Below are 23768 nucleotides of genomic sequence, written 5' to 3' on the forward strand. Positions count from 1 at the left end.
TGCAATAATTTCAGTAGCTTATAACATTATTTTGTGACTTGTTATTGATGATAAATATTGTGAAAGAGGGACCAAGTCTCTCCTCTAAAATTTTGAAAGCTCCTGAGCAACTTTGCACTCAGCCAATGAAATGCAATAATTTCAGTAGCTTATAACATTATTTTGTGACTTGTTGTTGATAATAAATATTGTGAAAGAGGGACCCAGTCTCTCCTCTAAAATTTTGAAAGCTTCTGAGCAAATTTGCCCTCAGCCAATGAAATGCAATGATTTCAGTAGCATATAACATTATTTTGTGACTTGTTGTTGATAATAAATACTGTGAAAGAGGGACCCGGTCTCTCCTTCTCTAAAATTTTGAAAGCTTCTGAGCAAATTTGCACTCAGCCAATGATATGCAATAATTTCAGTAGCTTATAACATTATTTTGTGACTTGTTATTGATAATAAATATTGTGAAAGAGGGACCCGGTCTCTCCTTCTCTAAAATTTTGAAAGCTTCTGAGCAAATTTGCCCTCAGCCAATGATATGCAATGATTTCAGTAGCATATAACATTATTTTGTGACTTGTTGTTGATGATAAACACTGGGACAGGAGGACCAAGTTTCACCTTTTCTAAAATTTTCAAAACTTCTGAGCAACTTTACACTCAGCCAATGAAATGCAATGATTTCAGTAGCTTATAACATTATTTTGTGACTTGTTGTTGATAATACACACTGGTAAAGAGGGACCCGTCTCACCTTCTCTAGAATTTTGAATGCTACTGAGCAATGATGGTTCTCTAACGGTGAGATGTCATTGTACCTCAGGGCCAGTTCTGTCCTTGCGTTTACCTGAAGGAGAAAGACAGATAATAATAATAATAGCTGGATTCATAAAGCGCTTTTTGCCAGAGGATACAAAGTGCTGCTATTATTACCCCGGCTTTAGCTCGAGCTACCATCACCAGCGCTCAGTGCATGCAAGGAATTACTCCTGCCGGGTACCCATTCACCTCACCTGGGTCGAGTGCAGCACAGTGTGGATGAATTTCTTGTTGAAGGAAAACACGCCATGGCTACGATTCGAACACACGACCCTCTGTTTCAAAGGCGAGAGTCAGAACCACTAGACCACGACGCACCCAGATAGAGAGAGTGGGAGAAATAAAGGGAGGAGGAAAGAGAAAAAGATTACTTTGACATGTCAGTCTTCATTTCTACAGGATTGTAAATGGTAAGAGCTAAACAAAAGCCTGTGCCGCACCTCTTATACAAGAAAAAAAATGAAAAGGAGATTATTGGAATTTCTGCTCTGCACTTTATTCATGAGGATAGTAAATGGATTGAAAATGCCCATCAAGCGACAAAATGCAGCTGGGAGGAACTTTGATGAAAATTGGTGAACAGGAAAGATATTACATGAGAATGAAACCTTTGGAACAAGATAGCTTGTGTGAAAACAGAAAAATCAAAGAAACAGATCAACGAAAGTTTGAGAAAAATTGGACAAATAATGAGAAAGTTATGAGCATTTGAATATTGCGATCACTAATGCTATGGAGGTCCTCAAATTGGCAATGTGACAAAAATGTGTGATGTCACTTGTGAACAACACTCCCCATTACTTTAGTATACATTCTACTTAAATTGCCTCTTTTATAGCATCTATCAGTATACCATGTGTTCTTTCTATAGGAGTGCATGTAATACAGATTTTTAAAGAATACATCATGGATAGAGAGTTTGTATCATCATAAGAAAAAACAAAAAGAGACATTTTGAGGGTAATTTATAGTCCATCAAAGGGAAAACTGTTCACATGTGAAGTCACACATCCCTGTCGCGTTGCCAGTGGGAGGATCTCCATAGCATTAGTGATTGCAATATTCAAATGCTCATAACTTTCTCATTATTTGTCAGATTTTTCTCAAATTTTCTTTGTTCTTATTCTTTTATTTTTCTGTTTCGACACAAGCCTATTTATTCCAAAGGTTTCATTCCCCTTTAAGTTTCTGAGCTAACAAAATTTGCATATGGGTCATCAGTTCAGGGTCCTGGATGAAACTGCCGTTTTGATTTACCATATTTTTGACAAGACTTCTTGGTTGATATTTGTCATGAACAGCATTTGACAATATGTTTTCTATGTTCTTGAATCTGTTGTGTGCTGCTGTGCAAAAACTCAGTCGGTAGAGCTGGGGATTCGTATTCCGGTGACCCGGGTTCGATTCCCACTTGGTGCACTAGTGCCCTGTGGTAAGGCATTAATCCTCAGTACCAGGTCCTTCGGAGAGGACCTTAAGCCGTCGGTCCTCTGATTGCTTGCTTACAAGCATTCTTAGCAATCAGGTAAAAAATCACAAAAAAAATCACCAGAATTAAAAGGCAAGAAGGGAGAGATTCAAAAGCAATAGCCTGAGCCGACGATGGCCTGAAACTAATGGATCTCACACGGAAAGAACTATTGATATCAATAAAAGAATGCAAAATTCTCACATTATGGCCATGCTAGAAGACATGAATCTTTGTCAAAGAAAATCATCGATGGAAAAATTGAAGGCAAAAGTGGAAGGGGACGTTAAAAGAAAAGCTGGCTTGAAGATATTAAAGATATGACAGGCAGAAAGATAAATGAATGCTGCAAGATAGCACTGGATAGAGACAGATGGAAAACCAGGACATCCAACCTCTTTCAAAAGAAGGAACAGCAGTAAGGTAAGCCTGAGCCATTTATACCCTTCAAATTGTAGCTCTCCACCCAGGTGTAGTAAGTGGCTACCCAGTTGGAAGAATTTCCTGGAATGCTTGAGTGCCTACGTGTAGGCTACCCAATAAAGCGGGGCATTCACAATACCATTTTAAAACAGTTTTTTTAACAGAATTGGATAACCTTGGTAAATATGACATCATTATCATCATCATCATCAATATCCTTATCAACCTCATCATCATTACTATCTCCATCATCAATAACATTAACATCTGTTTACATGCAAGTAGGTACAGTAGTAGGAGTATTAATATTATCATTATCATCATCATCATTAGCAGTAGTAGTAGTATGTGTAGTAGCAGCAGTAATAGTGGTAGTATTATCATTATGAATTGAACTAAATTAAGAATAAAATACCAAATTGAGAAAAACATGATGTCAAAATGAGCATGAGCTCATCATACACCAACCCCACCAATATACTCCCATCTCTGTTTCTGCATCTCTGTTTCTACAGTGCATACATATATACAACCTTGCGACTATGCCCACATAATTTGTGCATAATACACTCCTAGGTGTACTTGGGTTGTTGAATAAATAAAACTAAAAGGGACAACTGATCAAGCTATTAAGCTAATGAGCTTATATTTGCCTGAAGGATCAATATAATCACTTTTTCATGGGCTTCCCGAGCGCTACTTTGATCCCCACATCAAATTGGCAACTAACACACCATGGTCCGCAAACTATTGTATTGCCCAAGGCTATAATCCACACAACCAAGGATTCGAATTAGATGAGAATGATTCAAAATTAATCAATATAATGCAAGCATAATCCATTAAGGGGAAGCAAAAATATTCCCTACTTGTTTTCCCTAGCGGAACTACTTCGAACATAATTACAATTCCACCATTCATTCTGTGGTATTTACGCAGGATTGTACCCGGTTGATGCTTATAATTGCAATGACTACGAAACTCAGCCATTCTTAAAACACTTCGAACTGGAACACAAACAATCACAAAAAATGGGTAAAATAATGTGAACACACTACTAGTATTATAAATCATACAGGCATTCTCCTTCTATTTCTGTGCTTTTTAATAGATCACACCAGGGCCCCCTCTTACAAAAAGTTACGACTGATCCAATCAATCGTCATAATTTTTCCTACATAAAATTTTCAACATGTCCTTTGTAAGCAAAGGTGAGCACACCAAATTGTCAAGAAAACAATGAATTTATGATATTTACGTCATATCCAGAAAACATTTTGAACATTCCTGCATTTTAGATGTTGATGTTGCTGGCCGTCCATAGTTGTGATTGATCGGATTAATCGCAACTCTTGTAAGACAGGCCCCAGTTCTGCATTTTAATTATTGTTTGTTCATTGTTACTTCACTGATGGCATGTATGAACTGAAATAAAATTGATCTTGAACTAGCTCTCCATGCTTAATTGATAATTTCAACCGCCTTATTATGGAAAACAATATTCCCATAAGTGACAGCAAGACAATTTGCTGTCTTCACTAGAAAGTTAAATATAATGTAATCAAACCTGGGCCCCATGTCATAAATCGTTGCTATGAAAGCAACTCTTGCTGGAATGTCAACTACCATGACAACAGTGAAAATTCTGCTAATGAGATTTGGAGAGGGGCAAGGGGGTGTGTCCAAAAGGGGGCTAATCTAAATCATTAAAGAGTGACAGAATGAAACAGAGAACGGAAGAGGGGTATCTGGGCACTGTTGTACAAACAGTTATGATTGATCCGATCAATCGCAACTATGGATGGCCAGCAACGTCAACATCTACTATGCATGTGTGTTCAAAATATTTTCTAGCTGCGATGTATATTCATGCATTCATTGTTTTCTTGAAAAATTCACTGCGCTTCTCTTTGCATAAAAAGGACATTGTGCACAATTTTTTGGTCGAAAAAATTATGACACTGATGGATTTCCATAGAGTTACGGTTGATCGGATCGATCGTAGCTCTCTGTAGAACGGGGCCCTGGTTGTGTCCAAAGATGCGTAGGGGAGTGTTAAGATAGGGCTAACCTCAACCATGATAGACTGAAGAGAGAGGCGGGGTACGGGCAGGGGGGTGTCCATATTACCGCTTACCTGATAGGCGTTGTTATAACCTGGATGATCCAAATCATGACATATCGCTGACGTGATCATCACCAGGCATTCCTGATGGCCTATTAGCTTGGGAAGGTCTACCCTCCATATGATTCCATACATCTGCATACACACAATCAAACAAACACTTTAAAGATAAATTTTAGCTGTGACAACAATTTCAAAATGAGTTTGTATGCAATACATTGACCATTCAGAGTCTTGTATTATATGTGAATAAAAATTGTGTCAAAAAAAATCTGAAAGTAATGTGTGATTCCTGAGAAATAAGAAAAACAAGCATCAATTTCGAGCACTGTGTTGGGAAGTGTTCCACACAATAATAATAAACTGTCCCACATGTGCTCATCTGTGTGATCACTTTTTCCGCTTAGATATATTTCATGATTTTCTGAAGTTCACTTAACCCATTGGTTAATGGAACCTGGTGATCATTGTACAAAGAGCATGGAACTAACAGATTTACGTAGTCAACAGCTTAATGTAACTACCGGAACTTAATTTATAATGACACAGTGACAATCATGTTTGGTTTTACAGTCTTTCTCAAGAAATTAGTGTGAACTGCAACTCCTTTCATTTATCTTTACAGTGGAAAAAACAGCTTGAATTGTTAAATATTTTGTAACCTAAATACACCTTTAAGATGATCATATGTATGTCTACACTAAATATGATATACATGTAAACAACAAGGTTTCAAGTAATAATAATAATAGGCATTTGTATAGCGCCATCTATCTAGAAACATCTATTCCGAGGCGCATTGTTACTATTATTATTACCCCGGCTTTAGCTCCAGCTGCCTTTCAGCGCTCTTGCATTCAAGGAATAAATCCTGCCGGGTACCCGTTCACCTCACCTGGGTCGAGTGCAGCACAGTGTGAATAAATTTCTTGCTGAAGAAAAACTCGCCACGGCTAGGATTCGAACCCATGACCCTCTGTTTGGAAGGCAAGAGTCAGAACCACTAGACCACTAGAATTATCAAGACAGAAGTATGATCTGGTTTGAACAACCTTGATCTGGGAAGCCTTTCATCAACATCCATCTTCTGACAATTTCCTTGTTTTTGATTAACTTAGAAACATAAACATCTCACTGATACTATGGAAACCTTAGGGTGATGCAGATTTTGTCAACAATTCCTTCCAAGAAACACTCAACTAGATTACAAACATGTACAAACCAGACCTAACTGGTTTGGAACGGTTTTTGTTCCGTTTGTTGTAGATATGTCATGAACAAAAAAATACAGCATATAAAACCTTTTCATTAGCAGATGACTGGCTGGAACACACCTGAAGCATTTAACTTGAATTGTAAAAGCAAACGCCAACAAAATATTGTTGAAAATAGAAGCTTGTGTTTGTTCAAGTGTTGATTGACTGTATGCTTTTTGAACTTCTTCCTTTCAGTTTCTATCATGAATTAAGTGATCAAATGCTTCAAAAAGCATTCAAATCATAAAAATTTTATGCTCAACCCTGTTACATAAAGCTACTATTAAAGCAACTTTATTATCTAATTGTAACTACCACGGTAGCATGTTCAACAGCCAATTAGAATTAATGATTTTGTGGAAGTTACCACTGGATGGCAAAAATACCATAATGATAATCTTTTTAAATCAAGTCCTAGTCTGTATATTCCTTGAAAGGCTAGCTTCGTGAAAAGGTATGATGATATGTACTATACATGTATTTATATATTCTCTGTATATAAAATCATTGTAAATACCGGTTTTTCATTTAGTTATACCCTCATACCTAAAGAAAGGGTCACTAGAGTTAATAATAAATTCTATCTTATATTATCTTGACATTCACACCTTTCAAATTAGAATCGGTCGAGAAAATGTTTCAAATTGTTTCTCCTTTCAATATATTTATTTATCTATTTATTAATCTATTTATTCATTTATGTATTTGTAGTTTTATTTATACAGGGTGGTGTTTCATAAAGCTGTTCGTAAAGTTACGCACAACTTTACGAATGACTGGAACCTGTTCTTAGGCGCTAAATCAGTTTCATAGGAATATCATTTAGAACAAGAAATGGTCACCAGTCGTGCGTAAAGTCATTCGTAACTTACAAACAGCTTTATGAAACGGGCCCCAGGGCGGCATTGTATCAAAACTGCTTTCCACAACAGCCCTGTCATAACATACAATTTGTTATAATCAATATAATTGAATCAGTAATAGCGGTCACAAAAGGAAAATATAAAACATTCTTGAAAGTTTACCATTTGTGAAACACAGAAGCAATGCTTGAAGTTGTGGAATGGTACATTGTTGTAATGCCTGAAGACCTCAAAGAGAAAATTCTGAAGAATGGGCATCTGACGAATAAAAAAAAAATGCATAATACGAAACATTAAAATCAAAACATAATATCAAAACAAGAGCTTGAAATAGTCAAGTTAATGATTTGTTTGTCAAAGTCAACAATATAGGAAGGTTACGTGGAATTTTGCAACAACAAAACAGGAATTCATTTTAAATATGAAACATTCTATGTTGAAAGGCAGTATATTTATTTTGATTGGGTGCCCAATGTAATTAAGTTAACGCTATCAGCATATTTTTCCATGTGATGTAAAACCTATTCCAGAGGCATGGTCTGGGCTGAAAAAAAAATTCAGGATATAATCTCTCTCTGCAGCCTCTTAATATTAAATCCCTAAGTTTGTAAGCCAAAGATTCCTTTTAAAAGGAAATGAAAAATTGCCTCAACAGGCTAGATATTTTTGCTTCAAATATTTAAATGTTAACAGAGAATTGGGGGTTGAAAAAAGATCGTCAGGGAGCTAGATATGTTTGCTATGAATATTTAAATGTTTACAGAGAATTGTGGGTTGAAAAAAAATAACAGATACGACTTTTAAAATTGGAATGTTGGATGATTACTTGAGTATAATTCACACGACTGACCCTTAATCAAAACTTAAGACAGGATTTGAAAGTCATACCTCTATATTAAACTTTGCGATGAAGTCCAAGTCTATGTACATCTGTTGAAGGAGAAGCATCATCTCCGCATCCTCCCACTGCCAGTTGTCAAACGTCGGCTGTCTCAGGTACTCCCGGATATCGTCAGTCAGCTGCAAGTGCCTGCTAAAGATTTGGAAAAAGAAAACACAACTCTTCCAATCAGATAAGCCTTCGGATCTATGTATTTTGTTTGCGAGTAAAAAAAAGAAAATTACCTGGCTGAAATTTGAGAGAAGAAAAGTGATCACTGAAGTGCCTGGGAAAGATTTGGAAAAGAAGACACAACTCTTCCAACCAGATAAACCTTCGGATCTATGTATTTTGTTTGCGCATGCAATAAAGAAAATTAGCTGGCTGAAATTTAAAAGAAGGAAGTGATCACTGAAGTGCCTACTAAAGATTTGAAAAAGACATAACTTTTCCAATCAGATGGACCTTCGGATCTTTATAGTATTGTGTTACTTGTGAATTAAAAGGGAGAAAAGTGCCACACCGAAATTTGAAAGAAGAAAGAAAGTAAAAGTGTCTTTATAAATTACAAAAGAAACCTTGCAATAGACCAAGTTTTCATATCTTTGTATTACATATGTTTACAAAAAGGAGAAAAGGCTCCCAGGAATTCAAATAAAATCCCAGTTATACGATTTTTATGATCTATAAATTGAGTTTGCCAACAACTGGGGGAAAAATGTCTGTTTTAAAGAAACTTTCGCTGTCAGATGATTTTTAAATCTATACGTATTGTGTTTGCATCTTAAAACAATAAAGTAAAGGTCCCATCAAAAATTGAAGAAAAAAATAAGATCTTCAAAGTCAGATGAGTTTTTTTCATCCATGCATTGTGTTTGCAAACCAAAGAAAGGAAATTCCAAGATGAAATTTGGACAACAAGAAAACTCTCCCAGTCAGGCAAGTTTGCTGATCAATCTGTATATTCGGATGATCTTTGTAGGTTTGCATGGTGGAGTTTATATCGTGGAATATGGCTTGAGTAGCGATGGTTCTCTTCACTTCATCCTGCTACTACTCAAGCCATATTCAGCTCATCTCATCTGGTTTACTGTCCTTTTCAGGACTTCACTCACTTTCAAGAAAAGAATACTTCTGATTTTCTCTTTTCATCCTTTCTTGTCTTTCCATTTCAATCTTTCTGCCTGTATTTCCTTCCCTTCTTCATATTTCAAATGGAGAACCGTAAACCTCCACGTGAATCTGTATATTCACTCACATTTAATACATAAAAAAGAGAATTGCTGGAAATGCAATTCTCTCTTATTTCTGTTTTGCTTCAATAACAGAAAAGGCTTTCAAACAAAAACAGTGTTGAATTTGTCATCTAATTTTTTTTTCTGATTCACTTGAATACCAGAGCATGCTCTAACACAGAAGCAGCGTCATATTTGTAAAGCTTTCTTAATTTGGCAAGCGTGAAATCGTTTTCCATGCCTGTGACAACTTGCTCGCATTTCCCCAGTTAGAGGAAAGACATCGAAAGCTGTTGGAATATTACTGCAACCTTGAACGATAAAGCAATAGTCTTTTCCTCCAGTGAGCTATTCTACCGTTTGATCGCAACTACGTATCCATGACTGACTCAATTACCCACTATACCTTGTCAAGCAAGGATATTTGACAATTCAACGTTGAATCCTGCTTCCTGCTCTTATCTTCCAAGTCCATCATTCATTTTTCTCTCGTTTTGTTCATTTTCTTTTGAAAAGCTTTGTAGATGTTCTCGCTTTCTTTTTCAACAATAAAGCATTTGAGAATTCTAAATAAAATTGAATAAAATGGTAAACCTATCAGAAATCCCATCATGCCGGCTCACTACCCCCCCCCCCCCTCCCTCTCTCTTAATGCACTTGTTTTGATTGATACTTGTGGATTACAAAAAAATTATTTGGGTTTCAAGAAAATTGGGCAAATTTCACTTATATGCAATAAAAAAGTACTGTACATAATAGGTTTTTTAATCTTAGTACATTTAAGGGATGAAGTGGAATTACTAAACATTTGTTTAAATTTTATTTACGGAATGACTGGCAAAGATATAAAAGTAGGAATTTACACAAAACTACTTTCCAAGGCAGCATGTTCTCACTTGGGTTGTCGAGAATCATGTTTAAAAAGGTTAAATGCAAATTTTATGTCCCATTACACTAGCCTCCTTGTTTTGGGGTGCAACTGAGGATTCTTTACTTGTACCAACCTCAACACTTAAACCTAGAAACAGAGATTATGAATTTCAGATTTATCAATTTTCTGTTCCCAAATTGTCATGTCAGTGCAAGAACACCCTTAACACCACACTTTCAAAACGCTCCTAGCAGCACGTGTAAGTGCATTGCGTAAAGGTGTTTTTGCACTGATGCGGTGCGCAAAAATGTTTTGCTAAGGGATTCTTACATCGAAATGACAAAATACAATCAAAGTAACAATACAGAGCTAAAATATCACAAAAAGTTGAATATCACTAATACATAACAATAGAAGGATAAATAGTAACTAGAAAGGAGCTGAGATAAACAAAAGTGATTATGGCAAATAAGTACATGGAATATAATGGAGGGGCTTGCCAAGAAAAAGCCATGATTGTAGTAGAGGCAAGCCCCTAGTTTATTTTGGGGTGATATATTAATGCACTACTTCCTCAGTCTTTAAACTTCGGAAATACACATATACCTGGTGCTACTAAATAACTTCTATGGCAGGTATACAGTGTTATAATGGTAATAAATATGATTGGTAATAGCTACACTGCTATAGGATTAATAAGTATTCTAAATTCAGTGTTTTAGTTGCAGTGGTATATTAGGGTGTCATACCTAAGGAGATGCGATACTATGTTGATAATAAATGCATTGTTGACAGTGTATGAAATGCAGTGTTAAGGTTGAAGATGTAAGGGTGTAATACACGGGCTGAAAATATTTATATCATATTATAAAGAGAAAAAATCATAGAGCAAAATGCTGAAAATTTCATCAAAATTGGATAACAAATAACGAAGTTATTGAATTATAAAGTTTGTGAATATTTTGTAAAAACAGTAATGTGCACATTGCCATGGATAATCATTAGGTGGGCTGATGATGTCACATCCCCACTTTCTTTTTTCTTATGTTATTACATGAAATTGTGTTTCATACATGTGTAAATGATGTGTCTCTGTAATGATAAAATAAGTTGTGGCAATAAAAAACTAATGCACTTAATCAGATGTCGATCCAATTGTTTTAATTCTTGGTAGAAAATTTTTGAATAAACCTAATTTCATATAATAAAATACAAAAGAACAAGTGGGGATATGACATCATCAGCAAACCTAATGAATATTCATGACAACATGCCTAAAACTGTTTCAACGGAATAATGCAAATCTTTAAAATTCAATAACTTTGTTATTTGTTGTCCGATTTTGATGAAATTTTCAGCATTTTGCTCTGGGAATTTTACTCTATTTTACTCTAAAAATATTTCCAGCCTGGACCATCCCTTTAATGGATGTGTCGTCTTAATGGTGAAAGAAATGCGGTGCTGTGGTACAAGAAATGCCACTCACGAGATTTTGCTGAATTTTTCCCAGACTCTCCTCTGCTCTTCTTGGGTCTTCCTGAGTTTTTGTTTGTAGAAAGGCAAATGGTTGGTAGAGCTGGCGACAAACTCCTTGGTCAGACCGAGCCAGCTTAAATGCTCCACGCTCTGTGCAAGATAATGATGAATAATATTTAGAGCTACTGTGATAAAATATTCTACTGCGCGAACAAACTGGCTTATTTCCTATTGGTCTTCTACCAATTTGTCCAATTACCAACTCGGATTTGGTCTACCATCAGTCCATCCACTCACCTAATCGCCTAATAACCAGTCGGTCCAATAGCCACTTACTGTTTGGTCTAATTGGACGAAGTGTTTATTGGGCAAAATCAATTAAAATAAAATGGTTAGTAGACCAACTGGTAATGAGACAATCAAGCATTTTATCAGTTTTTCATATGGCGAACCACTATAACTTCATCACTCAAGCATTCAGCCACGACAGTACTAGAAATAGTTGTACGACACATAGTCGATTTGACATTTTCCGAACCTAGAAATGTTCTTTCCGATGAAGTTTTTTTCTTGATCCATGTTCCTATGGGGTCCTAGAACAAATTCAGCTTGGTTGCCCAAAGTTGCCGTTTGGGCAATTTTGCTAATTTGCATAAATCCAAAATGGCCGCCAGATGCAATCTTGAAAACCTAACTTTTGAACCCCTGTCCACAAAATGAGTATAATGACTCGTTTTAGGTGTTTAGAGATGTGTAGAACCGATTTCTGTAATCATTTTTGGAATATAAGGTCATCTTCAGGTCAAATCCAAGATGGCCGCCATATATCAGTGCCATCTTGAAAAATGGACTTTTGTTCCAATTGCCTCAGAATGACGAGTAATACCTCTATTTAGAGGTTTTGGGGTGTGCAGAATCCATTTCTGCTTTCTATTTTGCAATATAATGTCATCTTCAGGTCAAATCCAAGATGGCCGCCATATGACGCCATCTTGAAATATCAATTGTTGAACCCTTTGCCCCAGAATCATGAATAATAACTCTATTCATGAGTCATTTGGTATGTTGATTCAATTCATGTAGTTATTTTGCACAAAGGATAATCTTCAGATCAAATCCAAGATGGCCGCCAACCGCCATCTTGAAAAATTACTGTCCGAGGCTTATACGTGTTAGAACTAATGTAAAGGGATTTCAGTAAGAATACTCATTTCTTTTATTAATTCTCAAGTTCAAGGTCAAGGTGAAGTTACATCTTAGATGTCAGATTTCAACATTAATTGCTCAAGTTAGAATGAATCATCTTTAGGTTTGGGCTATGATCCATTTCGAGTCTATTTTTATTTTTTTTAAGGTCCATCCATACCTTTGTACTGAAGAGGCTTTTAGGGTCTTATTTGAATTTGAAAGTGTTTTATCAATATTTTGATGGCAAACGGCAACTTTGGGCAACCAAGCTGAATTTGTTCTAGGACCCCATACGAACACGAATCAAGAAAAAAACTTCATCGGAAAGAACATTTCTAGGTTGGTGTATTGAGCCTATGAGACTGTCAAATCGACTAACATATGGAATCGCCCTTGAGCTGATGGCTTCGATTTTAATAGATCCTGAATGTAGGCTCGTGCATCACCATGAGGAGCTTTAATTTGTTCACAATCAATGCTGTCTTTAAAAGAATTCTCTTTTTTACAGGCAACCAAATACAATCACACAATGTAGTTACTAAATCATGACAAAATTGCATCAATATTGACAAAACAAGTAGTATGCATTATCTGTTTTCCTTAAAATTTGTCATCATTGTAGAGAGAATACTGTCCATGTTCATTGTTGGTGCAAGTACAACCTTAGCAAAACATTTTCTTTGCGCACCGCATCGGTGCAGAAACACCTGTATGCAATGCACTTGGGCATGCTGCTAAAGGCCACCACACACCTCACGACCCGATTGGTCTATGACTGGTATGAAAGGCAATGTGATGTCACAAGTCTCTTATGACTACCTTGCGATTCATTTCCCCCACACCCAGTCACAAACCAGTCGGGTCGCGAGGTGTGCGGTGGCCTTAAGGGTGTTTTTGCACGCTTGCACCAACATGACAATATATCATTTAAATTGCACCCCGGGTCTATATAAGGATATTTTGAGTCATGAGAAGGTTGTGGCATACCGTATACATTCGTAATTCCCAAGCGTCGTTATGCCGAAGGTTCGGATATTCCAAAGGTTCGACAATCCGAAAACAAAATGAGGTTCGTTGTTCCGAAGGTTCGTTAATCCGAAAACGAAATACGGTTTGTTGTTCCGACGGTTCGTTTATCCAAAAACGATATGATTTTTGTTTTCATTTCGTTTTCGGACTAAGAAACCTTCGAAATTACGAACCTCGTTTAATTTTCAAACTAACACATCTTCGAAATAACGCCACAAATGTTCGGATTAAAGAACCCTTTTCCGTTTTCGGAATAACGAACATCGAGGTATAGGCAATTTACGTGTTTCGGAATTACGAAGTGTAACCGTGGTATACAGGCTTTAAAGTGCAGATTTTTATGGAATGATAATAATAATAGGCATTTGTATTGCACCATCTATTTCCAGGCACAGTAGCGGACCGTGACCAGGAGGAGACAAAGCATTGGGGGCATGGCATTCTTCACAATGCCATGCCCCCCAATGCTTTGTCTCCTTGGGGTCACGGTCCGCCACTGTCCAGGCACATTGTTATTATTAGTAGTAGTAGCCCGGCTTTAGCTCAAGCTGCCTTTCAGCGCTTGTGCATTCAAGGACTTAATCCTGCCTTGTACCTATTCACCTCACCTTGGTCGAATGCAGCAGTGTGGATAAATTTCTTGCTGAAGGAAAACACGCCATGGCTCGGATTCGAACCCACGACCCTCTCGTTTGAAAGGCGACAGTCAGAACCACTCGACCACGACATGCCCACAATTAGGGGAAGGGTATTTCAAGATGCACCTTGAAAGTGGTTTTTCCGTTGACTATTTTGTCCTGAGCCAATCACATGCAAGGATTTCACAATTATTCATGATAGCCAGTGAACATCTCAAACTATCTGTTTCATGGAAATACTCCCCATACACAGCATTGAAAAATAACCAAAATTATACCTGGGGCCCATCTTTAAGAGTTGCCATTGATCCTATCAATCGCAACTATGGAAAGCCAGCAAAGTCAACATATAAAATGCATGGTTGTTCAAAAAAAATCTAGATATGAATGTATATCCACAAATACATTGACATCTTGACAATTTGGTGTGTTTGCCTTTGCATAAAAAAAAAAAAAAAAATTAACAAATTTCCTGTATAAACAATTATGACACTGATGGATTTCCATAGAGTGACCATGATTGGATCGATTGCAACTCCTTGTAAGTTGGGGCCCTGAATTCAGATATCATCAAACAAATTGATCATTTTTCATTATTATGGGTTATAATTTTTCTCCAAACCATACCTAAATATCACTGTTGTAAAATGTAAAAATAGTGCAATCAAGAGCAATGAAGAGACAATGTAAAAAAATACTGCAAAAGAAAAATAAACTTCAGAAGAAATGAAAATCCACAGTTAAAAATTTTCTGAAACACACCAAAATTATAAGAATAATCTTTCATAATTCATTCAAAACTAAAAAGTGCAACCTCCATTGATCCCCAAAGTGTAAACAACATCAAGAAAAAATACATATATTTTTCAGTACCATCTTCATCATCATTGGTGATTTTCTTGAACCTGTATAATTTATCAAACAAAATTTCTGAAAACAAAACACATGAAGAATAAACTTTACAACAAGGTTTCGGGGAGGGATCATTATAAATGGATGATAAGCAATTCAATGATAATTAGTATGAATAATAAGCATTCATTAAACTTTGGTATCATTTTATTTCATGTTTTTGTTTTATAGGGGTCGGCCATGATATCATTTCCAATGTACGTGTCCAATAAAAAAAGAGCAAGCATTTATGGAACAAAGTTTCTGTTTTGGAATATATCTCTTTATCTTCTTTTCAACTCTAATTCCCATGTGAGCTCTGGTCAGAACCAAATTCATATTCTAAAGTTCTCAGGTAATTTTCAAAGTCAAATTTGTCTTACAATTTTTTGCACTATTAGAAAAGTACTATAAAACAAGTTTATATTCTGTGAGTACATCTTTGGCTGATCAACGACAACTATACCAAGTCTTGAAGCACTTGCCCTAGGGGGAGTATCTCAATCACGTGCCCTAAATTGGAAAAGGTGCCATAAAACAAACCATCACTTTCCTTTCTTTATACATATTGAATCAAATAAAGGAAATGATTTTTAGCCTCAAGCTACTACGTTCCCCAAATTTATTTGATAAGTTGATTCATGCAGAAAAGTTAACAACATCAATTTTATAGTCTCTAATTCTCTATTGCTTCCGCTGCCAATTTGCGCTCATTTGGTGGGTAACACGAGTCGCTTCGTCATAAATCATTCAAAGATTTTCGCACGACCCTCTCCAACGTAGATAACGATAAATAGGGCCTGGGGAATTGCTTCGTCTTTCGACATCGGATCACTCCAGCGCATCGCCCTGCCAAACGCCGTCTGACAGGAATGCCTCAAAGCCCATCAATAATGCAATCGAAAAAAAAAAGAATTTCAAATTCAATGAGTGATGCAATATTCATACGCCTTGCACCTCATAAATGCAAACAGACATATCTATGCAACGAATAAAAGGGCACTTACTGCAACCCTGATAGTGATACGATGTTGGTAGTCTTTATAATAGAAGGCAAGAGATAGAAACAGAGGAAACTGAAGATAGAGAACAGATACAGATAACAGGATGTCCCTAAGGTATCCTTTATTCTATATTTTCCTTTTTGATTTAGAAATTGAAAATGGCAGCTCATGACAGGTCATAAATCTTGGTGGTTTCGTTTCGGACACCCTTGAGAAAAGAAGAAGATGCAGGGTGACCTAAGATTGCAGAGTGAAGTGTGCTGGGACAGGGTCCCCTTTCATAAAGACTTGTTATGATAACAAATTCACCATCAGCCAATCAGATTGAAGGATTTCAGTAGCTTTTAACTGATATTGCCATTTGTTTATATCATAACAACTTTGATGAAACCAGGCCCGGGGCACCTTTCCTCTAATATCTGACCATCATTGGGTATCCATGAACTCTAGAATAATGTTGATGAAGTATCAAATCTATATACAAGCAATAGCTTTAATGATTCAGATTATTCTTTCACAATTTGATGTTAAATTGTTTGCCAACTTTGATGATAAACTTTTCTGGGCCCATTGCATAAAAGTAACCATTATGGTAACTTTGCCATCCAAAGTTAACTTGCATGGAATCCTTAATTCTGATTGTTACCACTGGATGGTGACATTACCATAACAGTAACTTTTATGCAACGGGTCCTGGAGATCTTTCTCAGTTGCACTCAATCCGATGAAGGTTATCGAGATAGGAAAAAGAGAATGATATTTTCCATTTTTAGATCTAAAATCATCAATTTTCAAGAATTTTATTCTGGGAATCAAAGAGAATTGGTCATCCTCATATATTATATATGATTTTAACTTCTGTATTGTCTATATAAGATGTGTCTTACCTGTCTCCAAACTACAGGTTCAGTTATCAACCATTTTATATTCACAAATGTGAGAAAGGCTACTTTTATTAATTCCTAGGCATAAAACCAATACCACTCATGGGTAAGAAGTGGCTAACGTAGATAATTGTCTTGCAAACCGATGTTCTAAATGTGATGATGTTCAAAATCCACACTTCATAGATAACGATCCATGGTCAAATTTACAGTTTAATATGGAAAAAGCATATTATCCATGGGATAATAATGACTATCGACCGATAAAACAATTCTACTATCCACATTGCCAATTTGAAGAATATCTCACCTCAAGTTTATCCCTGAATTCTTCTACTTTATTGCGGAGTTCGTAGACGACAGTCGGGATCTCTCCCCCATCGATCAGCACCTTCTTCTCTAACAATTCCAACCTGAAAGAGCAAGAGATTAAAGAAAATCATCTAATGATAAAAAAACTAATGAATTACCTACCTATGTTATATAAAGGACTCCATGCTACAAACATATTTTACCCTATGCTTAATTCATACTAATTATTGTTATATGCAAATCTAACACTATCTTTTGTAGATGTGAATATTTGTTTTTCATGGCGAAAAACAAAACAAAGAAACAAAATAATGTATATTTCATTTTCAAGCTAGTTTCCCAGGGATTTGCTCCTTTGACACTTGCTCCAGCAGAAAATCTACAAATTACATCAGGAATAAAAACTAACCCTATTTCTGACATTTTTTCTACCAAAGGAAAGTAGAATTATACAAAAACTTTGGTGTACCCCAAGTGATAAGTCAAATATTTCAATAAAATCATCTATAAATTTGTCTATATTTCTATGAATTTTGACTAAACTCCAATAAAGAAAATATTTCATACCAAACATTTTCTCTGGTTACATCATCAAATCAAAGTTTTGTTATTTCCAATGATTGCTGAACATTTGACGACCTTGGCTGAAATTGTGTTTTCGCAGCAAACGCCGGAGTTTAATCTTATAGACTTATCAACCCCTAAGATTCGGCTTTCTAAATGTCAGGGCCGATCGTTGCAGAGATTTTCATTTCATAACAGCAATCGCCACATCTTTAATAAACCACACCCAGGCAGAAGAAAAAAGAGGCCTTTAATCCTATTTATTTCATCCGGATAGAATGGTTAATAAAGAGTAATAGCGGCAGAACGATTCAAGTAAAAATGAATGATGCACTCAGGCCGACAGAAAGAATCTGCTAACCTTGCCAGCAAATAATAGGGTGAATATACCACACGCATTTAATAATTTTCCAAATACAATTTTTCCAGTACGATTAATGAAATATCTATAAGGGTCTTTTAACCTTGCTAGCATAATAGGCGAAAATACACTGAATATTGCGTCATCATTTAATTAAATATCTCACTTACTGTTCACTTATCGATCTCTCATAGAGCCCCCCCCCCATCCCATCCTCTTCCCATCCCCCCCTAGCTCTCTCTATCTCTTTCTCTTTCCTTATTTTTCTCTCTTATTATTTCACTCACAAAATACATGCAAGCACTTAAATTTCTCTTTTTTATTATCTATTAGTTGGCCCTTCCTTGTCATTCATGTTGTTTGTGCATGAATATCTCTTTTAACAGAAAATGATGTACTAGAAAAAAATCTTTTTAAAAACCCATAACTGACTATTTTTAGGCAATTGAAAATTATAATAATAATAATAGCTGGATTTATAAAGCACTTTTTTCCAGAGGATACAAAGCACTGCTATTATTACCCCGGATTTAGCTCGAGTTACCATCACCGGTGCTCAGTGCATGCAAGGAATTACTCCTGCCGGGTACCTATTCACTTCACCTGGGTCGAGTGCAGCACAGTGTGGATAAATTTCTTGCTGAAGGAAAACACGCCATGGCTACGATTCGAACCCATGACCACAAATTATGGAAATGAATTTCATTCTACTGTATTTCAGCTGATGAACGGTAAATTAAAAATGAGAAATTAAAAAGAGGTATGAATTTTGTATGTAAATCATTCTACATTTCATCATCCATTGAAAATAACAAAAATTTATATGATAAAATATAATTTCAATTATTGCCCATTAGCATTTAGTACCAGAAGGGTGGACAATACTAATATTCTTTGCAAATAAACCAAAACTAATACACTGACGATTTAATTTAAAAAAAAGAATGAACATTCAAGCACTGATAGATTTGGCACTTTGCAAATCGCGTTTATCATCAAAAGCTTGTCCTTTGGGATGGTGAGGGTTTTTTTTTAAATGAGATTCAACTAACAATCCAGGTTTTCAGGATTTCAATTCCGCATCAAAATCACATCCAAGAAATCAGCCTAACCTTTCATTATTTACCCCTGACAAATCCTGAAAGATCTTGATTGACATTCAACTAATCCCTCGCCATCATTTCCAAACAGCCGTCCGTGATAGTTGGGCTTTTACCGACTAAATAAAACATGCAGGCGTCATCCCTGGTCCCACGTGCACATCCTTGCGTATGTGACTGTCATGCCGATATGTTTTTACAAGCTTTGAAAGACACACAGTTGTGTTGAATTACGTGTGCTTGCAAAGTGCAAATGTCTTCGGTTACGCTTCATCACGCGTGACCTGAACGTGAATTGAATTCTGTCGTAAACGTTGTTTTTGGTATGCTGATGTAACAATGCCCACAAGCAGTGATTGCAAAACCAACTGTATGGGTCATAGGATACCCGTGAAGATGTCAATGAACGCTGTCCGGGCATAGATTAGTCTTACTTTTTCAAGCATGGTGAAATCTCTGCTTGTTGCAATTTGATTAATCTTCAAATTTCATTTTCGTTAGAATGCCCATGAGAGCATGGTAAAAGGCTGTTAAAATTACATTATATCTCTTAACAATTTGCATTAAAAACATAATATTGTTCATAAATGTATAGGCCCTAACATATATTGCATTTGTTTTAATTGTATCATGTTATTCAAGAGATTGTTTCACACGGTTTGGAACACAAGTTGAGTAAATGAAATCAAATGACTGAATTTAAAAGTCTCCTTCCATGCAATGACTGTAATTATTTTTCAATGTAATATTATTAAATCATTTTTAACCTTCATCCAATCTTAATGATTATTTGGGGCATGCTTTTGTTCACTCCTGTGAAATATTATTGTTTATTTATTTCATATTGTATGTTCAATTGTTGCATGGAAATAAAATTATCAATGAACCAATATAAAAAAAATAGCACCTAAAAATATAAAATGGTTCAGATAACTCATTTTTCCAAAATAATACAGATAGAATAATATCAAAACGCTGATATAATTCTGAAATAAAATTAACAAATGATTTGTAAGAAACATGGTAAAATCAAATTAAAAAAACATTTATTAATCCATGAAGACTAAGCAATCTTTATTTCACTGAGAAAATGGAGTTAATGGAAAATTCATGAAAATAAAAATAATGCGTTTTCAGAACAAATTTTTGTGTGCCAGTTCATGATTAAAGGTAAATATATACAAGGATAAAACCTCAAAAAGGGACGAATCCTAACTAATAGAATCTGAAAAAGGGACAGCGGGAACTGTGTCAGTAAATGTTAGCTAACGGAACACTGGAATGCTCTCCAAATAGGCTGAGAATGAAATGTTTCGTCCTGTTAGCAAACTCTCATTCCTTGGTATGCTTAGGGGCAGACCTAGGGTATGCATAAAGTTAGGGGCATGGTCCCCTTAGACCTCAGGTTGAGGCAAACAAAATGGTAGGTAATTAAAAATGCTGTGTACAGTTCTGAAGCTCATGCCAGCACCTACAATACAAGAGTGCCTCTTAAGGTGTCATTTTGTTTTACTAATAATGTGACTCAAAGAACACACAAAACAACTGTCTAGCGTGGTCACGACACTGCAATTTTCTCGTTTTTACCCTGGCCATCTCATGATGCATGATTCTCATGATTCATTGTGTGAATAGCTTTGCATTTGTTCAGTAATTATGTTTACATCAATATGATTTTGACCTTTTTGTTCCTTCTCTTTTCTCTTTCCTGTATATATACGCATATATGAATAAGTCGACTACATTTTCTTCATTTCCAAGACGGATCCACACTTTACAAGCTTGGCTTTTTAGTGGACCCCTTCATTTTCACTTATGCTCAATATTCTGTATTTTGTTTTACAAAGTAAGAATGTTCGTCTGTAAAATTGTACTTGATTTGTATTACTTTATATTACTTTGTATTATGTTTTGAATGGAAATGGAATAAAGAATTGAATTGAGTTGAATGCACAGACATATCAAGGATGCAGTACATTGTGTATGAAATCTCAGCCAAAGGGAATTACATTAACTGGGAATGGAACCACGACACTCGGATATTCGGGTAAGGATTAAAACCACTAGACCGCAATACTTTGTACTATTTATATATTATTCATTTCTTTAAAAAAGTTTCAATCAATTTGGATTATTCATGGTATCAAGCTTGTGACTTTTTAATCACTTTCAACATGTCGTTACTAATTGATTTGAACTGTCAAAGCTCTCTGAGACAGGCAATTTATCTGCAAATGGCCTTTGTGATTTCAGAGTTTTGGGGAATACACCATTGCTAAAAACACAGATAAAACCTTCCTGTGCTTCATAAGAACATTCCCCTCCCTTCTCTTCCTTTAAAAATACTGAATTCACCTCTATACTCAAGTAGGCTGCCCTTGGATTGCATAGCCTCCTTCCTTCCTTTCTTCTTTTGGAGGGTAAATACAAGCTTTATTTGCAACTGGGTAGCCTTCTGTATATACCCATCAAACTCAACATTCAACGCAGTATCACCTCTATATAAACGATCGTTCATGTCGGTTTTCAGTGGCGGATCCAGGATATTTCAAATAGAGTGGGCGCAAAGAGCAAATCTGAAAATAGAGGGAGCTCAGAAGACACTTTTCATACATTTAGAGATATTGATATATATGTTCAATGAGTAATTGTAAGAAAAAGGAGAGGGAACGCATCCTTGTGGCACCCCGGCTGGATCAGCCACTAAATGCGCACATATCCTTTGTTTCCTTGTCTGAGTGATTTTTTACACATACCCTTTAACTATATGTAAAAAACATGTAAAATGTATGTGTTTACTTACTTATCTGATTATTTTAATTCATTTTACATTTTAAAATGGGCTGGCTGGGGATTATTTTATGAATAGCAATAACCAACATTCACATTTGTGCACAAAGTCAAAACCTGATTGAAATAATTGTTTTAACCAAATTCATCGAAAATCTTTCATAGCAGAGGCCTAATTCATAAATTTCAAGGAACATTGTTTATCTTTTTTTCACCATGTATTTCAACCTGAAAAACCAATCAAGCTCAATGTTTCAAGAAGTATATTCAATTTATGAGCATTTTGGATACTGAAATCAATTAATTAGGCAATTCTGTTAAGTGTTATATTTAAAGAGAAATGCCAGTAGTTGCAGTAAACACTGATTTCATGAGAACGTCTGTAAAACCAGGCTTAATTGTCAGAATATCATCGAGGATCTATATCTGGTACAGTTACATAAACTGAACTTTGTGAAATCTTGAAATCTACGCTGAAAAATGTTCACACTGAAGATCACCAACACAGATATGCACACGTGGGACAGTGTATTAATATTGCTGGAATAAAGACCCAACGGAAGTGGCTGAATCTGCGCTTATTTTGCATATTTCTCAGCAAATTACACAATTTCTTCCAGAATCCTTTGGCACATATTTTTTTATTCATACAAACAGACACTTGGGTGGTCATTATATTAGATTCTGTCAAAAATCATTTTGAGATCGTTACCAAAACTGGAATTTATATTAAAATCTGATATCTTTACAATCATTTTATTAAAATTGAATGATTCCCAACATACCTTGATTCCATCTTTTGTATATCAAAGCCCAGCTTCTCTGCTACACTTCCTATTGAAAAAATATATAAAGGTAAATATCATTATACACTTATTTTTTGTATTACAACTGGGGCAGAGCCAGGTTGGATTAATGGGTGGAGGTGCAGATGCTGAGTGGTTTAAGGCACTTGACTTAACATTCAAATGTCCAGGTTTCATCCAAGGCCCCGGCATCTACGTCAATGAGTAAGGCATTTAATCAACAGTGGTTTTCATTCTACATTGAAATAAATGGAAATTGCATTTTTGGTATTATGTGTGAACTTATTTGTCTTCAATAACATCTTGATGCTAGAGCTTGAATGACTTTCTCACGCTTGTACACTGTAATTACTCTCTGTATCATTGAATAATATGAAGGCTTTTCAATATAAAAAAAAATCAGTGAAATGATGCGATGTGAGTTTTGCAGTGATCTACTTTAGATGTGAAATAATAGTAATACAAGTGGACAAGACAGTAATTGAGCACGAAAACAATTGTAAAAGAATGCAGGAGCAGAGTTTGAAATTGTGTTGATGGTAGTATTTGTAGTGGTTGTAGTAGTGGTTGTAGTAGTAGTAGTAGTAGTAGTAATACTAGTAGTAGTAGTAGTAGTAGTAGTAGTAGTAGTAGTAGTAGTAGTAGTAGTAGTAGTAGTAGTGGTAGTAGTAGTAGTAGTAGCAGTAGTAGTAGTAATACAGTGCGTATCAAAAAAACGGGACAGATTTGAAGTCTATAAATTTTTTGTTTCAAATTATAATCTCTATATTTTGGTGTCAATACTTGCTCTCGGG

At 35.7% G+C, this 23768-nt stretch overlaps 1 protein-coding gene across 1 annotated transcript in view; it reads right to left on the minus strand.

Moving 5' to 3' along the window:
* The window catches only part of LOC121427275 (high affinity cGMP-specific 3',5'-cyclic phosphodiesterase 9A-like), a 46098-nt gene that overhangs the window by 6520 nt on the left and 15810 nt on the right, over positions 1-23768 (minus strand). Inside the window, exons 3-9 of the mRNA XM_041623612.1 lie at positions 22954-23002; positions 17352-17454; positions 11418-11557; positions 7834-7978; positions 7108-7203; positions 4839-4961; positions 746-838 (exon numbers count right to left, since the gene is read on the minus strand). Coding sequence (XP_041479546.1) covers positions 746-838; positions 4839-4961; positions 7108-7203; positions 7834-7978; positions 11418-11557; positions 17352-17454; positions 22954-23002 — 749 coding nt within the window. The remainder of the gene's footprint in view (positions 1-745; positions 839-4838; positions 4962-7107; positions 7204-7833; positions 7979-11417; positions 11558-17351; positions 17455-22953; positions 23003-23768) is intronic.

The sequence above is a fragment of the Lytechinus variegatus genome, chromosome 14, assembly GCF_018143015.1.
Source record: "Lytechinus variegatus isolate NC3 chromosome 14, Lvar_3.0, whole genome shotgun sequence".
Classification (NCBI taxonomy): Eukaryota; Metazoa; Echinodermata; class Echinoidea; order Temnopleuroida; family Toxopneustidae; genus Lytechinus; species Lytechinus variegatus.